Source organism: Tympanuchus pallidicinctus, unplaced genomic scaffold, assembly GCF_026119805.1.
Source record: "Tympanuchus pallidicinctus isolate F22 unplaced genomic scaffold, pur_lepc_1.0 scaffold1, whole genome shotgun sequence".
NCBI classification, from domain to species: Eukaryota; Metazoa; Chordata; class Aves; order Galliformes; family Phasianidae; genus Tympanuchus; species Tympanuchus pallidicinctus.
The window spans coordinates 72,706,308-72,728,544 of NW_026294618.1; the positions used below are offsets into that span (position 1 = coordinate 72,706,308).

At 33.3% G+C, this 22,237-nt stretch overlaps 1 protein-coding gene across 6 annotated transcripts in view; it reads left to right on the forward strand.

Annotated features, from left to right (window-relative positions):
- Positions 1-22,237, forward strand: part of RYR2 (ryanodine receptor 2) — a 341,086-nt gene that overhangs the window by 242,735 nt on the left and 76,114 nt on the right. For 5 of the 6 annotated variants that reach the window (XM_052696134.1, XM_052696150.1, XM_052696142.1 and 2 more), the window contains 11 exons: positions 135-224; positions 1,479-1,616; positions 3,704-3,781; positions 5,106-5,181; positions 6,650-6,776; positions 7,588-7,703; positions 8,972-9,036; positions 10,712-10,833; positions 14,511-14,560; positions 19,892-19,952; positions 20,609-20,847. In XM_052696134.1, the coding sequence (XP_052552094.1) occupies positions 135-224; positions 1,479-1,616; positions 3,704-3,781; positions 5,106-5,181; positions 6,650-6,776; positions 7,588-7,703; positions 8,972-9,036; positions 10,712-10,833; positions 14,511-14,560; positions 19,892-19,952; positions 20,609-20,847 (1,162 nt within the window). The remainder of the gene's footprint in view (positions 1-134; positions 225-1,478; positions 1,617-3,703; positions 3,782-5,105; positions 5,182-6,649; positions 6,777-7,587; positions 7,704-8,971; positions 9,037-10,711; positions 10,834-14,510; positions 14,561-19,891; positions 19,953-20,608; positions 20,848-22,237) is intronic. The other variant, XM_052696179.1, reaches the window with a different exon arrangement.

Consider the following 22,237-nt stretch of genomic DNA (forward strand, 5'->3'; position numbering starts at 1 on the left):
ATATAAAGATTCACTTAGAAAATTGTAGAAAGGACATTTTAAGTGAACGGACTGGCAGAAGCATTCTTCCACTCCTTTATACAAAGTAAAAATAGGATTTTTCATGCTCTTTGCCTCTTTATTACTGTTTTCAGTTTGCCAATGGATGGACATATGGTGAAACGTATTCTGAATCTGCAAAAGTGCAACCATTAATGAAACAGTATAAATTACTGTCTGAAAAGGTGAGGAGTTTGGTCATTCTTCTTGACTCAGGGTGACCAAACTTTTAAAATTTTTTAATTTCTTTTAATGTGAAAATATCACATTGGGTTTTTTTTTTTTTTTTTTTTTTTTTTTTTTTTTTTTTTGTTTTTTTCTTTTACACCACTCTTTTTTTTTTTTCTTAGTCCACCCACCAGTGCGTTGTTGTTGCATTCCTCATAATCTTAGGAAGAAGGAGTAGTTTTTTACTGTACACTACATAGGCCACCAGAACAATTTTCTCTTGTGGTTCAACATAACTGGCCTAATTTACAGTGAAACTCAAGTGTCATAACATGGGTATATTTTTAGAGCAAGGTCATTCAGGGATACTTAGTAAAGATTAGATTGAAGTTGAGTCTTTTTCTGTTCCCCTCCAGCATAGAATCACAGAATCATGGAATTGCTCAGGTTGGAAAAGACCTTCAAGTCCAACTAGGTTAGATTTGAAGATTGGAAAACTTGGAAAATGGAGCAAGTTTGTAGGAGCTGTTTTTATTCATCTTAAAGAAAGCTCAGAAGAGTCTAACCTCAGTCTTGCATTACCTAAAAAGTAGTTGTAGAGAAAATAGTTATTTTTTTCACAGGCATGTACAGTGTCAGGGTGAAGAACTGTGGGGTATAAATTGCTTCACCAGAAATACTTTCAGGACATCCTTCATTCCTTGAAAATTCCTTGAATTGGTTGACTAGAGAAGTGTTAGACTGGAATTATTCAAGACATGGCACAGCACATTAAAAAACTATCTAGATAACTAGATAACTTAATCTTGATAATCTTGGTTAATTCAATTAAGTTAGGTAATCTGACTTCATCATAAGGATGAGCCAGATGATCTCCAGGGTTCTCTTCTGATGTAGACTTTTTTTTTTTTTTTTTTTTAAAGATTCTGTAATTATGTTGTTTTGTTTCATCTAGCAGACAAAACGCCACATTACTCCTGATAATTAACCAGTCTACCTTTTGAGTTTGTATTGAGTTAATGCCATTAAGACTCTTATTTATCCCTGTGATCATCAGGCTCTTGCCTGGCCATAATTTTTCTAACCTCTAAAATGATAAATAAACATAAATATTTCATAGGATTTATTACCTGATTGTAGTGTCCTTGTGCCCCTATTTTGATGTGTTTTTTTTTCATCTCATTATAATCAAGCAAAAGTACAATAGTTAAGTTTTTGCTCTGAACAGCTGCATGTTAAACAAGGTAATCGTTGGCTGTGCATCCTTCTAGGAGAAAGAAATTTATCGATGGCCAATCAAAGAATCACTAAAAACCATGCTGGCATGGGGATGGCGGATTGAAAGGACACGGGAGGGAGATTCCATGGCATTGTATAATCGGACGCGTCGCATATCTCAAACCAGTCAAGTAAGTAATTTTGTTGAAAATTTACTTCCCCAAAAATTAATAAAAAGTCATGCAAAATTTGCATTCCATTCCTTGATTTGCACAAGTGATGAAATAGTCCAGTAGTGCCAAAATATGTGAAAGGATTTTTTGCAAGGGCTCGTACAACACCAATGATTGGTTTGAATTTCAGTGCACTGAAGCTTGACACTTTTTCAATGTTACAAAATGCTGAGCTAACAAACATCTTAAAATTTAAATATTAAATTAGGCTTTTTTAATTTGATTTAAAATTTTCTAACTTATTTAGGAGTATGATTATATAGGCTACTGTTGTTTTGGATTTTTTTTTTGCTATGGATGCCTTCAAATAACTACAGAAGTAAGTAAAGGTGTATATATACAATAGATTTTTATTTTTTCATTTTAAAAGAAGGAAATTGAATTCAAATATTAATGTTAATGAAGCATAATATTGACATGCATTCACAGCCAAACAATTCTGAAAATGTTAAAGACTTTTTTTTTCTTTGCTATGGCCTTCTTAAAATCAAAATGCTTCTAAGACAATATAATGCTAGCATTTCTCTATTTTATCTTACAGCTGTACATACTTTGCAAATTTAACTGTGTGGGGAGAGTAACTCTTTCAGTTTTATTCATAGAGACATACATGGAACAAGATCAGTGGAGGAAACAAAATGGAGGAGAAAAAATCTCCACTTCTTTTCACTCATCTCTGCACAATTTGCATGGGCAAGATTGGTTGTGCACCTGTGAAAAATAAGTAGTTGAACCTGCCCCTCCACTGTGTAGCCTTTAGAAAGTGAATATTATACGATTTGATTTAGGATGAAGTAAAACTAAACTAAAATTTTAGTTTACAAATGATAATTTCATTCTGGAATTCTTCATTTCTTTTTTTTTTTGTACGATTGCTCCCAAACACTGTAATGACATATTTTTGTATATACTTTAAGCGTAAGGAGCTATTTAGAATTAGTAGCTTTATAATAAGGGTCAAATTACTCTAAAAAGAGCTTTTTTAGGTAAGTTAGTGTTCCTATACTATGAAAATTTACTTAACTATACTAGGAGAGTTTCTGAAATCTAGAACACCATAGCATTTCAGGAGTATAGTATTGCGTTAATACTCACATGTATGTTTAAAATGTGCTGTAATTACAGGCAAAATCTAGCTTTTACCCCTGTTCAGCTGAGAAATTGTTACGATATTTAATCAATAATGTTAATGTAACAATTGTTTACTTTAGGAAACAGAGGAAAGCAATTACTAGAATTTTTTTGCTGCTTATTACATATACATCCATTGTATTATTCTCTTCTCTATCAGAAATACCTTTTTAAATGGACAACTTCTATGCCTTGCAAATTCTCATATGTGTTTCCAAATATGGTGTAAAACAAGGAGAAGGATTCTGTTCTTTTTAAAGGAAGATATTCCTGTAGTGGACAAGAATATGCCTATTACAGTAGAATCCAAAGAGGATTGCCATCCATATCCAAAGTGGTTTGCCATCCAGAAAATGTCCATCGTTGTTTATCCTTCTTTGATCTTTTATCAAAGGACCTTTGAACAAGCCTGTGACAAATTTAGGCAGTAGAGAGAATGACAGAATGATGGTATTTTCTGACTGAGGAAGAGGACCACATAAAGGGTCATGTATCTTGTTTAGTAGATAATATAGGTAGAAATGGAGCTGAATAGAAAAAAAAATTGCCTGAATCGAAGGTTTGGCCTGCTTTATCTTTCTTTAGAAAAAAAGGAAAATGCAGAGATATAAATTAAAACTTTAGTACAGAATTATTCACAGTGAGTTCATGTCTTAAACAGCTTTTCAAGTGAAATTTGCTTTTAAATGAGTGGTGTTTATATCTTTTCTCTACATCCAACTTCAATTTACTGCTATTGGTATATTTTCAATTGTGCCATATAGGGAGCCTTTTTGCCCTCTAAAGTGATTTTTTTTCCTATGTCCTTTCATTACTTTCAGTATCTTATTAATGTTCACTTCTTCACATCAAGTACTTAGAAATATTTGTATACAACTCCAACAACTCCATTGTTTTGCATGTTTGTCATTCAGATCTCTGTGGATGCAGCCCATGGTTACAGTCCTCGAGCAATTGACATGAGCAATGTTACCCTCTCCAGAGATGTGCACGTAAGTCAGAAGCACTTTTTAACTCTTTTGGTAGTTAAAATGGTTCTTTTTTTTTTTTTTTTTTTTCTTTCTCACCATTGCTTTTTGATTCCCTTTTAATTAAAAAAACAAAACAAAACAAAAAACAAACAAACAAAAAAAAAAACCAAAAAAACAAAAAAAACCAAAAAAAACAGTTCTTTCTGAAAGGCTCAGACATTACTCCCAGATTACTTTTCCAAGCCTAGTTTGCAAATATCTTTCATTCTAAAGAGAATTCTGTTTAGAAGAGTTTGGAAAATCACCTGTTTTTTTTTTCTTTTTATCATGAATTTTGCCACCAGCTTCCTCAAGCATATTTTGTCATTGCTCATTTTTCTAAATTGAATCAGGAACTGTTGATATGACTTGTAATAAAAGATCATGAGCAGGATTTTGACAGGTCTATCACTAGTTTGCTGTTATTTGGAACATTACTTTTAGTTGGTAAACAAATGATGTTTCTGCCTTTATAAAGTTAAGTTTTGTAGTGGTATTTGATGGAGCGTGGTGCCAGGTTTTAAAGTTTACTGCTTTACTCTGAGTACAGTTTCAATATTATGTAGACACATACTAGATAAGTTTAAATTAGCATGAGATTTGGTACCAGTAAACTGATGGCAACATGGTGTTCAAAGCTAATTATAAAAAAACTTTTGAAATGCAGGGACTTTGCCCATGCAGAGCTCTGTTGTAGTACAGTGAAACAATCAGCAGTAATGAAGTAATTGGCTAACTACTTACTGAAGAATTCTGTTACTATAGGTCCATGAAATATGAAGAGTGAAATTTAGAGAAGTTCTAAAGCTTCTTATGTTTAGTGGGTATAGAGTCATGAACACAGGAGGGGAGAGTTTATGATGCTTTTTCATGCTGTTGTAACAGAATGGAGAGCTTTTCTGTGTCATTTGAGGTGGGTTTTTTTAGTTGAATGCTCTGAAAACGTTTTATAAGAAGTTTGCTGTCCTTTGTGTCTGTTATGAAGTCCTTAGGAGGGTTCTTGCTCTCTTTGTTTTGAGAATCAAGTTCGTGTCTGACATACCAGTACTCTTCTTTCTCTATGTGATTCCTTCTGTTTGGTTTTAACAGGTTTTTTCTTTTGGCAACTGGTCCCTAATTCCTGTCTGCCCATCCTATGGAAATGCTGTATCATGATAATTATTTTTTTTTTTAATTAAATCATTACAGTAATTGTATTCAAACTGCCAATAGACAAAAATTGTCATTATATCAACTGGAAATTTGTCCTTCCTTGGGAGCTGACTATTGGAACTCATTGCCATTGTATGTTCTCCATTTTTCTAAGGCTATGGCAGAGATGATGGCTGAAAACTACCATAACATATGGGCAAAGAAAAAGAAAATGGAGCTTGAGGCAAAAGGTAACTTGAACTATAAGTATTTACTGCATTCTAAATTCTGTTTGATTATCTTAAAGCCCAAACTGGAGAAAACATATGAGACAGACTGACTGAACTACCACTAATACAATACAGGAAAAAAAAAAAGATTGTGAATAGCTTTAAGATACTTAAAGTTTAAACTTTAAGGTTAATATATTTACTAATCAATTAATATTTAATAATTAATATATAAGAATAATTAAAATATAAAAATAAAGATATATAAGAATTAATATATAAGAATAAATCAATATATAAGAAGAAAGAAGATTGCTAATTGGGCTCTGATTTATTTTGAAATACTGCTTTTTATTGCAGATAGATCTAGAAGAATGTTTTGAATTGACAAATGAATAAGTCTAGAGTAGATTCTTGAGTCCACATAAAACAAATTGATTGTGATCTGTTATTTCTATTTACCAAATGATGAATTTTATGATATACTGTGTGACTGCTGTTTCTTCTGTGCTAGATAAATTTGTTCAACTATATGTTAAAGTTTTTTTTTTTTTTTGGACATAACATTTGCACTTGCACATGGATGAAACAATACTTGGAGAAACAACAAATTCTAATTTGCAGATGACTGAGTATAGGATTTTGTGTTATGCAAAGGGGCAAAGTATAATACTATGCAACAAATTTGATTTTTTTTCATGTGCTGCGTTTTTTTTTTTTAAATCTGCAAATTTATGGTAATTAAGATTTTATTTAAAAGTTTGCTTACTTTTCTGACTTTCATGTTTTACTATAAAATTGAACTGCATCACTTTCTTGGATTTTAGCTGTGCATATATCTTGCTAACTTATATGAATCCTTGTGGTTTAACCCAGCAGCTATCTAACCACTATACAGACTTTCACTCGCTCCCCTTCTGTCCCAATAGGACTGAGGGAGAATCATAAGGAAAAAGTAGATCTTGTAGGTTGAGATAAAAACTATTTACTAAAACAGAAGAGTGAAATGATAGTAATGATTACTGTCTGAATGACAGTTCTTGGTTTGGTATGAAATTCTTATTTATTGAAATACATTCAGTTTCACTAAATCAAGTTGCAATGTTAATGCAGGTTCATAACAGTTAGGCACTTTCCTATTTCATTTTTTTTTTTTACTTTCATTAAGATAGCAGGTCTATGTTTCATTATCATTGGCTATTGCAGCCATAATGATTTCATGATTCCAAGTCCAACATATTTTCCTGGTTTTTGCAGCAGCTGTTTATATTAAAAGCATGTATGTAGCCATGTCTAAAGTTTATATCTAAATATTTTGCAGAAATATATGGTGTTTTTTGGTAAGGAAACATAAAAATGAATTGTTGGTACTTCAGGCTAGACTGTACCATAGCATGCTGTGTTATTACAACAGTGTTTTTGCATATCAGGTAATATTATGTCAACAGATGCTCTTAAACTGCCTTTTAATTCTCTTGATATTCCATAGTAGGAGGAGGAAACCATCCCCTTCTTGTTCCTTATGATACACTCACAGCCAAGGAAAAAGCTAAGGACAGAGAAAAAGCACAGGATATTCTGAAATTTCTACAGATTAATGGATATGTAGTCTCCAGGTAATAAAACTATATCCTATCATCAGCAATGTTCTTTTTTAGAGGAGAAATATGCAGTACAAAGACAGATATTTTGCAACTTAGAGCACATATACCTACTGAATATAACTATTTGTAGACATTGTGCCTCTAACTGTGGAGTGCATTTACTGGTAAAGCATAACTTCCTTATGCTCAGTCATTAAAGCATAAACCAAAGCTTATGTTGTTACCAGATTACTGATGGAAGACAAAAGCCTGCATCACGAATCCATTATCCACTGGTTAATTGTTGGTTTGTTACAAGAAGATGAACTTTTGGAACATAGTCCAAAAGATAAAGTAAATTACAGTTTTAGAAGTTCTTTTTGTTTTTACTCTGATTTTTCACAAGCGCTAGATAGCTGTTAAAAATTTCTCCTTTACAAACACAATTTTAGGCAAAACTCGTGATGAGGCAGACTAACTTTTTTTCTGGCATGATTTTTTGAAGTGCTTTGGCAGTTTTGAAATTCTCTCAGCCAAAAATCAATCAATGGAAGACATTAAGACATTAAAGATGGAAATACCTTATAAATAAGGGAAAGTAATTGGAATAATATTAATCTGAGTCATGAGTTCTCTTTTTCTATAACCTTCTACCTGGGAAACTTGAATTACATCTTAACAAATTGCTTAAAACCTAAATAACTGTAACAGAACTGTTTAATTTAAACAGAACAATTCCTATATTAGTGAGCGGTTTATTATTAGTACAGAAAATGGCTTCAGACTAGTTAAGACTGTTTTTATTCCTTCTGCTACGTTAAAAATTGACTTACTCTTATTTCAGAGGACTTAAGGACCTGGAGTTGGACACACCTTCCATTGAGAAACGCTTTGCCTACAGTTTCCTCCAGCAGCTTATAAGATATGTAGATGAAGCTCATCAGTACATTTTGGAATTTGGTACAGTACTCCTTGTATAATTTTCTAAGAATTCCCAAGATGTTTGAAATCATAAAAACAACTTAAAAATTTCAAAAAAATAAATTCTTGGACCAGGACTTTTTGCTCTAACTTTCTGCATTCGATGATGATAACAAATTTTGGAAAGTTATATATTTCACATTCTTTCCAGTTTCCCACATTCATTCTTCAGATGATAAGTATTCCGACAAAATTTATAATGATTTTCATTGTTTGAAAAACAAAATAAGATGTTCCCTTGAATTTGTAAACAAATTGATAACCTGTCACATGTGAGCACTGGTATTTACTATTCACATCTATTCTCTTTTTCACAGAGAAAATTAAACCAGTCATTTGTACAAATTTCAACTGTTTTTTCTGGAGGAGAAACATCTCTGTGAAGGAAAAATCTGTTTTTCTTAAAGATTAAGTAACAGTTTGGCCCAGATCAGATTCTTATGAGAGCAGTTAAAAGGAAAGAACTGGAGCAAGAAGCAGCTTTATTTTGACCTTGGAATTGCAAAGCCACATCATACATCTTGTACCTCATGTCAGGGATGCGTGCTGTAATTGAAATCATTAAGGCAGGAGCAGCAGAAAGATTAAATAAACCAGTGCTCATCCAAATACTTGTCTGATTTTAAAGTGAAAATTATCAAATTTGTGAGTGATTATGTTTCATGATTGCCTACATTACCAAAAGTCTGGCTTTCATAAATCACATGGTTACTTTTGCTGTTACTGCCTAATAATCATGGCTTCATTTTCTAGTTAATTAGATAGATTTGGCAGAACTGCAAAAGTTGAAATGACTGAATGCTGGAAAACTAGAAACACTGGTGGGACAAATGCTATTCCTGCACTTCTGTGAATAAGCAGAAAGAAGTTAATGAATAAAGGATAAATGTTTTCTGTACGCTCAATTCTCTTAAAAACAATATGCGAGTATTATAGCAATAGGGGGAAGAGAAGTAAGCTGTATTTCTGTTGGCTAAATCTAATAATTCATTCTGTTGTTTAAACAAAGTCTGTAAAAATGCAATAATTTTTTTTGTTTGTTTCTTCTTTATTTTTTGTTTCTTTTCTTCTCATGAGGTAGTCATAAAATATATCCTTAACTTGATGTTCATTATTTGTAGTATATTAAATTAATATCTAAAGACCACTGATATTTTTTAACTGTTTTGTACATTTTCTAAGAAAAAATGCAGAGTAGACTATAATTAGGATTTGTAATAGGAAACGTAATTTTCTTCTCTCTTCAGATGGTGGCAGCAGAGGCAAAGGAGAGCATTTCCCATATGAACAAGAAATCAAGTTTTTTGCCAAAGTACAGTATATCTTTACATATTATTTGTCAGCATAGTAAGTAGTTGAGAAAGGATATGTTGGTGAACCTGATTATCATTGTTTTATTTGCACCTTTCTGTGTTAATGTTGTTCATTTAATAACTGAAAGCAATAGTAATAAAAATAGCTTGAAAATACTAGGAATGAAGTATAATCATGATAAAAATTACAGGATTCTATTCTTACTGTCTTTATTCTCTTACTCCATTCTACATAATTAATCATCTGATGTTATAACCTCCCTACATTTTCTGTTTACTGACAGTGTAGTTCAGTAGTTAGTTTTTACAGTCTTTAGGCAGCTAAATGTGAGCAATGTTTATTGGAACCAGCCAGTTGTGTGTATCTTTCAGTGTTACCTTCCTTATCTGTTTCCTTATTTTAAAACAATGCTGATGTCTTCATCATAGAATCACAAAATGGTTGAGGGTTGGAAGAGACCTCTGGAAGTCATCTAGTCAGGCCTACTGCACAGGCAGGGTCAAATAGGGCAAAGTTCTCAGGTCTGTGTCCAGATGGCTTCTGAATATCTCCAAAGAGGGAGACTCCACAGCCTGTCAGAGCAACATGTGCTCGTGCTTAGTCAACCTCACAGTTGTGGTTTTTTGTTGTTCGTTTTGGCTTAATTTGTTTGTTTTAAAAAAGTCTTTCCGTATGTTTGGGCAGAACATCTTGTGTTTCATCTTGTATCGTTTATAACTTTACCCAACTCAGCTCAGGTTGCTGTTTGATTTCTTTGCAGCAGAGACATTGTTGATTTATGGTTAACTTCATGTCCTTCTGGACCCCGGTCTTTCTCTGCAGAGCTATTTTCCAGGCAGTCAGCCCTCACTATTTATTGATCCCTGGGGTTATTCCTCCCCAGATGAGGGACTTTGCACATTCCATTGTTGATCTTTAAGGTTCCTGACAGCCCAATTCTCCTTCATATGCCAAGGAGAACTTAAGAAAATCTGATTCTTGCTTCAGCACTAAAAAGCTTGTCTGGATCTTGCATGTTCGAAGTGCCTTTTCAGTTCATTAGTGAATAGGCACAGGTAGGTATTTGCAATGTTTTCTAGCCCTGTTATGTTTGCAGTAAATAGTAATCTCTTCCAGTACTCCTATAATGTACTATTTTCTGTGCTCATTTATTTTGTCACTTTTTTGACCATGTACCTGAAAGGAAGCGATCATAAGAAAACCTCAGTGGACAAGCCCTTAATGAGCAACGGTATTTTTGGAGTTTTGTTTGAGTGTGTGTAGTATTAAGTGCCATTAGTGTACAGACAGTTCCAAGGGATTGTTTTAATTAAACCTCCCTACACTGAAGACACGAATAGCAATAGTTGTGTCCAGGTATATAGTATTGAACAAATATTAAATTGTGAGGTAAAATGAAATGATGCTTCCTGTTTTATATTCCTCCTAAAGAAAATACAGTTCTAGTGTAAAAGATAATGTATTTTTTTTTTTTTTCTGCTTTTTCTGATGATATTTTAAGTATCTTGGATAATAAATTTTTTTTAGAAAATAGATACTAGATAAATATATTGGGAATTTGAAAGAGAAAACACATTTGAAATCTCCTGTCTGTAGTGGTGACTTACAAAGAGTAATAGAGGACATAACTAAGAAATCACTGGGATAACTGCCTCTTTCTGATGTAATTTCAGGTTGTGCTCCCTTTGATTGATCAGTATTTCAAAAATCATCGCTTGTATTTCTTATCTGCAGCAAGTAGGCCTCTCAGCAGTGGAGGCCATGCCTCTAATAAGGAGAAAGAAATGGTGACAAGGTAAATTTTAAAATAATATTAATTTGTATAAATATATGTATATGTGTCATTAAATGATGCAATTTGTTGTGGGGAGGTGAGAATTGGGAGGCTGAGAAACATTTTTACAAAAACAAAAATTAACCTTTTTTTACTGCCTTTCCCTTTTGAGAAAATTCATTGTGTGAAATGAGGAAGACTCCAGAATTAAGGTTATGTGATGTATTAAAGGTAGTAATAGTAATTTTCAAATGTAGGGAACTTATTTTATGAGAAACAATACGTCTGTTGTATGAGATATTTAATTGTGTATCAGTTCTCGCTGTTGGAAATAGGTATGTATTGAAGCAAATATTCCTACATTTTATTTAGATTTGAAGGAAAATTTTTCAATAACTGAATTTCAGAAAGATATCATTATTACTGTCCCCATGAAAAGTAAAACGAGAGTTATGTTCTTTCTCCTCTGAAGTTATCCATTATTAGACTATCTTCCCAGAACTTTTTCTCTTAATCTCATTTCTGGTTGAATTTTGAAACCCATTTTTCCTGCTTAGTAATGAGGACTACAAATTTAACAGAGGCCCATCTGTGTACCTGCATAATACAGGTGTCACGGATGCCCCTGTGGTTGTTATTGGACAAAACTAAATCGTAGCTCTTCGAAGTAGATAGGCAGTTGATCATCATACATATATAAGGGTTTTGCAAGATTGTATGAATATTGAGTAGAGTTTCTAGCAGCAATACTGAGCATAAAAAATTGCTCTTGACTGACATCTCATGAGATGATTTGTTCTGGTAGCTTGGCTGAATGGCCTTCCTCAAAGAGCTAAACAGTTATTTTATAATGCATGCATCTAGAGCTGCTTTATTTCTGTCTATAATATACTGGATTAGAACATTTTAGCAGTTGTTAAGTAAAGACTCTTCAATAAATCCCATATCAACAAGGAAATATGAACACATGCTGTATGGATTCAGGAATTCTGCACCTATGCTGTCTAGCTGTATGCATGACATTCTTGAACATGTAGCTCATCAAAAGATCAGAGGTGCTGCTAAACACAATTCAGTTTTTTTCCATCTAGAAGTGTCAGACAAAATCAGTAAAACACATGCAAATCAGGTAAATCTTGTGGAGTTTATTTCTTAACTGATAGGCCAATACGTCTGCATTATGTAATCCATTTTTGAAAGTGTTGTTTTGAGCTGTTTTAGTAGTTTGACGTTTTTGTTTCTCCCATGCTCTCCAGATTGTAGGAAATTTTTCAAAGCTGAATTTTAGGTCCTCTGAGTTTTGGTTTGGGTGAAAATCTTATCTAGACTTTCCCTTGAATTAAGGGCAGCTTCTGACTGCTGTCTTTTTCCAATGAAGACAAACTTACATTCTTTAAACTATGAAGGAGTGTCATTTTGATTGTCAGCAAGTGCTACAACCATTCTTAGTTTAGCAAGCACGTTAAATCTAGGTCAGTTCTAGGGGAACACATGGGTCATACCTCTTTCTGAAATATCATGGAATTATCTTTTATGTATTTGTAACCAGCCTCTTCAGGAATGTTTTTTTTTTTTTTTTTGCATTTCTTCTCCATTATACTACCTTAGAATCCTTGTATTTTTGCAGTTGTGTCAAATTAGTTCTGGATGTGAATCCAGAAGTACTAAGTACGTACTAACCATTTGGAAACTGTGGATTTTTGTACCTTTTTTTTTTTTTTTTTTTTTTTTTCTTTTTTTCCTTTTTTCATCTGAATTTACAGTTGTTACACTGGACATAACAGATTCAGTTTGATCTTGTGGAAACAGCATCTGCTGAATTGTACAGTAAGTTGAGTAGCATTTGTGTGCTGATAAAAAAAGATAGATTGAAAGCTGATTAATGTCGTTATGGGAAGGGAAACAGGATTTCTACAATGATAATATACCTCTTTACAGCTTTTCTTGTTGGACTAGATGAACCAAATCCTCATAGAAGGATATGTAGTATATATCTGCCTTGTGGTATAGATGAACAGAGAGCCTGCACCATGCACCAATCAGAATCTTTTCTGAAACAGTGCAGTTGCTGTTGCTATAATGGATCACTGTAATGGCACTGGCTAATAAGGTGGATTTGGCAGCACATTAACCTGACCATTTTGATTCTGGACATCAGTGTTTCCATTTGTCACATGAGCTCTCATCTGTCAATGAAGCGACGTGCAAATCTTATCCAAAGACTGCAAACATGCTTATGTGTCTTTTGCTTTTAAATAAGAGGTTGCTAACTGGCCCATATGACAGCAATTATAAAATAATTAAATAATAATTAACATAGCTTAATGTGTAGGGTGCTCCAAAAGTAATGCCTCTGATTCATTTCTCTGGAAACTACAGCAGACACAAAGAGCACAATAACACTAGATGATAGAGCACATTCTCAGCTACAAAACACTATTTTTCAACTTAGTCACCATCATTAGCTATGCTTTTTCTTCAGGGATGAACAAGAATCTTCATAGCGTTCTCGTGAAAATCTGCACCAATAAAGGTCGTGCACTGTCACTGTCACTGCTGCTGAAATGCACTGTGCTCACATCCCCTCATTTGATTTTCTGAAACATTCAGCAGGTGTTGATGAATGTCAGCAGGTGCCATTTTTTCTGCATGCAGTTATACGCAATTGCTTCATATACACTTACATGTCAGATGCCATGTGCCAGACCATGCTTCTGCTGCAGAGCAATAAAATGTAGTGGAATACTGGTGGAAGATTCATCCTGTACAGCCATAACACCACCTTCTGCCTCTGATGTCATGAACAGCATAATAAAATAAGGGTCATTGCTTTTGGAGAAACCCTCATAAACAGAGAGAATATTGTTCATATCATTCTAGCAGATGAGGGTTTTTACAGCACAAAAATAGGACCAAAATTTATCTCTGTTGGAGAAAATTCTCAGAGTGGACTGAGTCGTAAAGATTGCACAGATCTCTCCCATATTTGGAGGCCAGCTTAATATGGGTAGGGCAGTGTGCTTCTGCTTCTGTGAATTAATGTGAAATTTCATTCTTTATTGTTCAGAATGGGACGCTTCTCATCAACACAAAAAGTATTTTACAGATATGAAACTAAATCATTGATGATATTCATTTGTGTTTACTTTTGACCACATAAGGGGTTATTTTTAACATCAATTTATGTTGTTTCTCATGTTAAGTGATGTTGGAAATCACTGTATTTAAAAGATTCACGCTGTGATCTCAAGATGGCGAGATCCAAGTTGGATTAGTTAAACATTTGCCATCAAACACTTCAATTAATTTGATTTCTTTACCTTTCGTTTTCAAATTGTCAGTGACATCCTGAATAGCATCCTACCATATTTTACTTCTTAAAGCTTTAATGGTAATTTCCTTGTGGGTTTTCATATAAGACGCTTTTATATTAGTTAGCTTTGCTTTTAATTTGATTTAGTTTTTTTATTTTTTTTTTAATTACAATATGTGCTTATTTAACCATGTTTGTTAAGGATATGCACTTAAAATCTCTTTCTTTAATACTCTGTCCCACATTCTGCTCAGATAATTGATTCTTTCTGCGTGACATCATGTTGCTTTTCCTGCTCATATATCAGCTGTTATTTTTTCTTTCTTCCCCCTTACCCCCTTTTATCTTCTTTTTTCCTTCTCTTTTATTTTTCTTTTGTCTTCAGCCTGTTCTGCAAACTTGGAGTTCTTGTCAGGCATAGGATTTCACTGTTTGGTAAGGAGACCCTTGACAAATACTAGCATGGCCATCTCTTGATTTTATTTGCCATTTTTGCATTGCGTTATGTGCTGCTTTGTTGCATGCTGCATGGCTGCATGGCTGAAATGCGTGGTCTTCACAGACCACTAATTGTTTAGGCTGGTAGATCACAGAACTTATTAGATGAAATTGAAAAGCTTTTGTAGTTACCAGTTTTTTGGGGTGGGGGTTATTTTGTTTTCTGTATGTCTTAATATCTGGATTTCCTTCTTTAAAAAAAAAAAAAGAAATCACTGAGTTAATTATAGTTACATATTATAATTCACTTGGAAAAAGTGGAGTATCACAACTGCACATTTGTATTGGAAGTTTAAGGAAAATTAGTAGTGGGCTGAAATGCGTAGTGATGTTCTGTGGAAATCTTAAACATTCCCAGATGTGCTTTTACTCCACATATGTATGTCTACTATATCTCTGGTACTGTGTGAATCTATCAGGGGCTGGGTATTTGTCTTTCTTCATATGAAAATCACTTAATTGAAGTTAATTTGAAGTCTCCATATAGTATAAGTACTACATGCAATGCATGGCGGCGGTTATTTACACTGCAAATTTTTCTTATGCCATGATAATAGGATAGTTGAAATAGTACTACATGTCCAATGATGTAGCTTCTGCAGTTAATGAGTGCACTGCAAAATTCAGCATTCATGCATATATCTAATTGGGTAATCATCTATCTGACTAAAATTTGATTAAGATAATATGCATCTAACTCAATTTCTACATATTTCATTAAATTTCATCAAAAAATGAAGAGAAGGAGCTAATTTGATGCAGCATTGTGGTGTGTAAAAAGCTTACAAACTATTACAAAAGCCATTAAGCTCAGAAGGAAGCGTAGAAGTCATTTGTGGACGTTGCTTTTAAATATGTTTTGGGATGAAGTGAATGGTTTTTATTGTTAAATCAAAAGGTCATAAAAAGAATTGAGTTATTTGTGCAGCTGTGTGGTGGGGTAGCTTTTTCTAAAGGATGGAATATGTCACCAACCTGTGCATAAGCTATGGTTTATAAACAAGCTTATTTCTTCTAAGAATGAACTAGTTTAGGTATACTATTAAGTTTTTTATCAGTATTTTGTTGTTGCTGCATGAATTTATTTTTCTGATTATTTTTTTTCCCCCTAAAATGAATGACAATTCAAGTTCAACATTGAATCCAATGTAATTTCTTCGAGTACTAAATGAAAGTTTGTTTCATGTTTCAGCTTACTTAATTTCTGTTCTTGGGTTGAATTCAAATAGCAGTTAGAACAGATGGTGTCAGATAGTGTATGGTGTCTATCGTTTGGTTTTCAACTCAAGTTTCCTAGTATGCAGTAACTAATACAAAATCTTTGTGCCAACACAGAAATATACTGTAGTTTTCCCATTAGTTATGACAAGATTACAATAAGACTCTGGAGCATGGTAGCAACTGTGAACCTACTAACTTAAGTCAAAGTAATCTTACAGCTTGCCTTACTTTGATAATTAATTAAATCATATTGGAAAACCCGATTGGATCAAAAGGCCTGTGTAGAAGAGGAAAAAAGCTTATTAGGACAGCTCAGAATACAGCTGGAGCCTAGAGGCTCCTTGAATGAGCAAGAGTTGCTTGATAATAAGCTTTTTGGATGTTGTGGAATTTGCTGTTTTATTGACATTGCGTGCAGGTGTTTTATATTTGTTGTAAATGCTGAAGATACAGCTGCATATGTTAAAGTCATTAGTAAAAGTCCTATACTGTAAACTCTGTATAAGTCTTGATAAAATGAAAAGATTAAACAAAAATATCTTCTAGAGTGAACTTAAGCATCTGATCTGATATCCGAGATTGTTACTAAGATTATAGAACTGTAATTCAGCTTGGGTTTATTATTTCTTGAAAGCATAAATTAGAGTTTGAAAGCAGAATTTACCCAATAATTTACTGTTTGTTTGAGAGCTGCAAACATATTTCTGCATCAGGAGGATTTGCATCTGCATTGAATTTATATTTTCTCAATTTAAAAAGCAAGTTTCTGTGAGTGGCTTGATTCACTTTTGATACTATTGAAACTACTGGTGACACATTTTTCTGTACGAATTCGTAATTAAAAATATCTGCATACAAGTAGTGCAGTGCTATGTTACATGGAACAAAAGTTTGTTGAATAAACATCAGATGAGAATGCCCTGCTTTTGCTTCCTCATTTTGGCTAACTTCAGAAATTAATCAGGAAAGCTCCAAAGAAAAGACGTAAGGCTTTCTCTGCCTAGTTAGATCCTGAATTTGTTAGGGTCCTTCCCATCCTGCCATCAACAGCCATGGCATTTTCTCAGTAAAGTAAAAATTGTTCCTTCCTGATATATAAAGAATATTGCTTTCTAAAATATGTAGGACTTCAGATACTGTACAGTGGTACAGTTCTTGGGATCATTGTTGATAATAGCTGTTGGGATGCATTTAACCTCAGCCTCTTGAACTATTATTCTAGTATTTGCATGTATCCACTGATTTTTGTGGATGTTTAAGCTTTTATCCTCTGAATTGTACTTGTCTGCTCTCTTTTCATGATTGAATGGAATTTTATATACTACATATTCATTTCTGCAATTGGAATATTTCCTACAAAGCTTTCAGGCTTCTGAAAAATAAAAATATATTTAATAAAAATGATGTTAATTTAATGAAGGTATGTATAGACATTTAAATTTTGGCAATACTAACAAAACTATTTTTATTAGAAACCCTCTAATTTCAGATCTTATAACTCAAGTTCAAAAAAAAAAAAAAAGTTGCCTTCTGAAGTTCACTTCTGAGCTCAGGTTGGAAACAAACTGATTCTTAAAATGTTAAATTTAAAAGGATTAATTTCTTTTTCTTAATGAATTTTAGAAGTTTTATGTAATATACAAAAACCCCACTACCCTTTGTTATTCTTTGCTTTGATGAAAACAAGTAAATGCACGACATCAAACAAAAGTAAGACTCAGAATTGCCACAGAATCTAAACCTGCATTTCATAGCAAGTCATATTTTCTGATTTTGTAACAAATCCTTTCTGAGATTATAAACAAAGAGAGACACTCCAGGAAGGAATTTTCATGATAGTTTAGAAAGACTGATTTCAGGGTTATGTTGATAAAAATGACTAAACTGTAGTACATCAATTTTTCATGGTCATGGAATTCTACTCTCATACCCAAGATGAACATGTGAAAGGCTTTTCGAGTTTGCTGAGCACACTGTATGTTTATTCCTAAGAAAAATGTATATCTCTCTGTTTCTTTTACAGAGTGGGTTAACTGGTTGCCTTCACTTGTTTCATTAAATGAATTGTAGTGGTATCTCATTAATTTGCCTATACCTGTCTAGCTTCCAAAATCTGCAAATTGCTAGGAACATTCAGCTATGTAAACGTACCTCTCAAACTGATTTATTTTGAAAAGTCTCCAAAATTTGCAAATTCTTCTTAAATAGGGAAAAGAGTATATTATGTTGCTAAACTACAGCTACATCTATTTATGGCAGATGTAGAAATGGCCTTCAGAGCTGGTTTCCAGTAAATTTAAACTAAACAATTCCAAACCGAATGTATGGTATTTTAACTAAGTGGCGGTGTGACTAAAACTGTAGTTTGTTACCACAAAACAAATTAATACTAAAATTTTGGGAGATTCAAAACTGTTATTCATCTTGCTTGAGTTAAGCTAGTTGTTGAAATCTTGTTTTGGGGTGAGGCACTGGAGCTGGCTCTTAAACGTTGTACCTTGCATAACATAATATTGGTTTATAAGGTATTTTTCATACCTCAATAGAACTTACAATAATTTTATTACTAGAGGGGGAAAAGAAAACACTCAAATTCTTCAGTGTTACCCAGTAACAAATGTTACTTTCCGGGAAATAGAATAAGCATCTCTGTACTCCACTGTACCTTACAGAATATGCATACTTTGCTGGACAATTCAATCTACAGTCTATACTAGGGTTGCCTTGAGTGCTTCTATCTCTACTGCCATTACCATGGTCCTGAAATCTTTTTTTTGTCAGTGCTTGCATTCATGTCACAAGAGTAGTAAAATAATAAAGAGAAAACATAGGGATTGTCAAAAATGGGAGCTGACAAAAACCTTAATCTTTATGGGTACAGTTACTTTTTTTTTGTGTAGGATTCATTTGTGATTTCCCATCTTTATCATTTGGTTGTTATGTCACTGCATGACCATTACTGCCAGTACAAAAAGGATGGGTCTGCATGGCTGATGGCAGTCATAGAAGCTGTGGCTCAGGTTTGTTTAATCTACTCTACTGTGGGTATACACTCCAACAGTACCCCCTAATTTTGGTAAAATGGGACAGTGTTCAGAGTACTGCAATAAACCTGCCATTCCTTCCTTGCAGCTTAGCTTTTAAAATATTTACTTGAATGAAACAGCTGCTTCTTTAAATATTATGTTTGCTGATGTTTTCCAGTGAAATAACCACTGTTATTTAGTACAGCTGACAATATTTTCAGAAATCTATCCGATGCTTTCAGTCTGTTTCATTTATTTATTTATTTTTAATTGAGAAGCTTGAACTATGCGGAAGGAAGAAAAAAATATTTTCATTTTTTGCAATGATTTACATTTTAAAAATATATATATAAACTATGGATCAAATTTTTAAGCCCAAATCTGTCCTGGATTTGAAATGTGAACTTAGAGGTGACATATAGACGCCAACATCAGAGGCTGTGCATGTTCATACAAGGCATGTAAGTTCTCTTTTTACATCCTTGACTGTAATATACATAACAGCAGAGACTGTTACTCATGTAGAAAGCAGATCTGCTTCTTCTATAAATAGTTACAGCCTATTGGTAACACTAGGGAGCTAACCTTTTTGGATATGTTTTAAATAAGTCTTCTCTTTATGTCAGAGTTGCAATAGCAGCTTTTCAGTAGCTTTTATTTTCCTGAGAGGAGGAAGATAAATGTTCTGATAAACTTGGATCAATTATAACAAAGTTTATAAAATTAAATGAAAACTAGACAATGCACTATAACTCCAATTAACACCACACTGAAGTGCTTCCTTCTTGATTGCCTCAGCTATTTGATGAGAGATGCTTAACTGTGCCTCTACTTACTGAATTTGTGCAAACAAGAATAAGAGAACAAACTGCATGTTTTTTTTAACTTGCCTGTCAGAATTTTACAAAAGTTGAATTACTCTTCTGCTATATAATTTAATTTACATAATAATTTAGCAGACTGTAGGTATGCTCTAAAGTACGCTCAGCTAAATTGGTGGGTAATTTTCCTTCCTATTTAGGAAATGATGCAACATCAATAGTCAACTGTCTTCACATATTGGGCCAGACCTTGGATGCCAGGTAATACTGAACGTATTTCCTACAGTACAAAGAGTGTAACCTAAAAGAAAACAATATCCAGTCAGATCTGTGTAAGGCTACAGCATTTCAATGGTCAGGAAAGAAGTTACAGTACTGAAAAGAATTTCCACTTTCAAAATAGGTTAATTACTTGTTTTACCTATCTAGATTTTGGCAGAACAGTATTTGTAAGTTACACGTCAAGTTTCATTTCAGATCAGTGGTGTCAAGGAATTGCTGACTGTTCTTCCGTCTGCTTCTATCATGTGATTGTCTCAAAACCATGATAACATTAAAAACATTCCTTTGTTTATGCTGCATATTAAAAAGTAAATAAATCAGGAGTTAAGTGCACCTGGAGTGCAGTGAATCTCTCTCTGAGTCTGTCTTCATTGCCAAATTAATTTTGAGTAAATTATTCCCTGTCTTAAAAAGGATCTGAATTTTTACAATGGAAAACCAAATAAAAATCCTTACGTTGTGCACCTATGAAACATTTTTTTTCATTAGCTTGTTCTGCTATGAGGAACTTTTATAATCTTGGAAGATAGAAGATTTTTCTTCAGATCTTTGTCATCTATTTCGTAGAAACCAAGACTAGACTTCATTCCATGCTTGTCTAATGAAATATTCTGCTTCATTTTTTTTGCATACAGAACTGTGATGAAAACTGGTCTGGAGTCTGTTAAGATGGCATTGAGAGCATTTTTGGACAATGCTGCTGAGGATCTGGAGAAAACAATGGAAAATCTTAAGCAAGGCCAGTTTACACACAGCAGAAACCAGCCCAAGGGAGTTACACAAATCATTAATTATACCACAGTGGCTCTCCTTCCAGTGCTATCTTCATTATTTGAACATATTGGACAGCACCAGTTTGGGGAAGATTTGATATGTACGTATAATTTAGAAATGCTATGCCATTAATATACTCATAATATATAGTAAGTGTTAATAGGCTCTCATTTCAATTAGAGAAGGGCAAAATTTTGAGTAAACCTTTGTGATAAATAATGTAGAACAATCTGCAGGTTTTAGTGGACTTTCTGTAACTGTTCAGATATGGCTATGAAGGCTTAACTTTCATATTATCTCTACTATAGATTCACTGGTTTTTTTTGTCACTGAGAAAAGTTACTTGAAGTTAATTTGTCTTTGCTCTGTTCATAACTGAGGATACACTGCTGAAGCAAAGGTTTCCTGGTATACATTCCCAATCTAGCAGTATCTGTATGTAGGTGTATCTCAGATCATAAAGAAAAGTGGAAGAAATGAAGAATTCAGTCACTAAAGAAAGGAATGTATGTAATTTCATTTTTATGGATACTCTAATTGTAATAGAGTCAGTGTTATTCATTTTCCCAAACCCAATCTCTTCAGGACAAATTATTTTAGTCCGTAACACCAGGAGATGGTGGAGTCACCAACCCTGGAGGTGTTCAAGAAACATTTATATTTTGTACTGAAGGACATTGTTTAGTGGGAAATATTGGTGGTAGGCTGACGGTTGGACTGAATGATCTTGGAGGTCTTTTCCAACCCTGGTGATTCTGTGAAAACAAAATTTTAATGCTATGTGCTTTAGGAACTCCATAGGAATTCTGCTGGCCAGTGTATGCCAAAGCAAGCTGTTCTGCTTCTGTATAGCTATCTCATTTATGGAATTCTCTGGAAAGAAGACCTTAGAAAAAAGAAGACCTTAGAAAAATCATTGTTTAAAACAGTCTTGAAGAACTGATTTTTGAAATTTTAGAGTTGTGATGATGGATTACAATGTGTTGAGACATAAATATCCAGTTCTTTTAATAAATTATTTCTGTAAAATTCAGGAGTTTCCAACAGTATCCAGAAAAAGTTATCTATTTTTATCTGTTACTACCTCATTATAAATATTGTTTTTCAAGCATGAATATGCTTTGTTTAATTTTTGTTCTCTGATATTGTGTGTTTTGGAACTTAGTGATAAGCTTTTCATACTTTCTTCCTCGTGAGATTATCTTCATCATTTATACCATATATCTCACATTGGTGTTAAACTCCCAATATTAGAATTCACAAACTCAGAAAACTATTAGTTTAAATTACACCTAATTATAAGATCATTTTATTTATAATATTCTGATGACAGGTATCTTGACCTGGTGCTTGTATTACATTTATAGAGTAATACATAGCATGATCATGTGCAAAGGTGCATTAGTGTATCCAAGGTTGTTGTTATTGCATAAAAATACTCAGGTCTAAAAGATTAACAGAACTATAAACACATTGTAGTAAAGAATGAG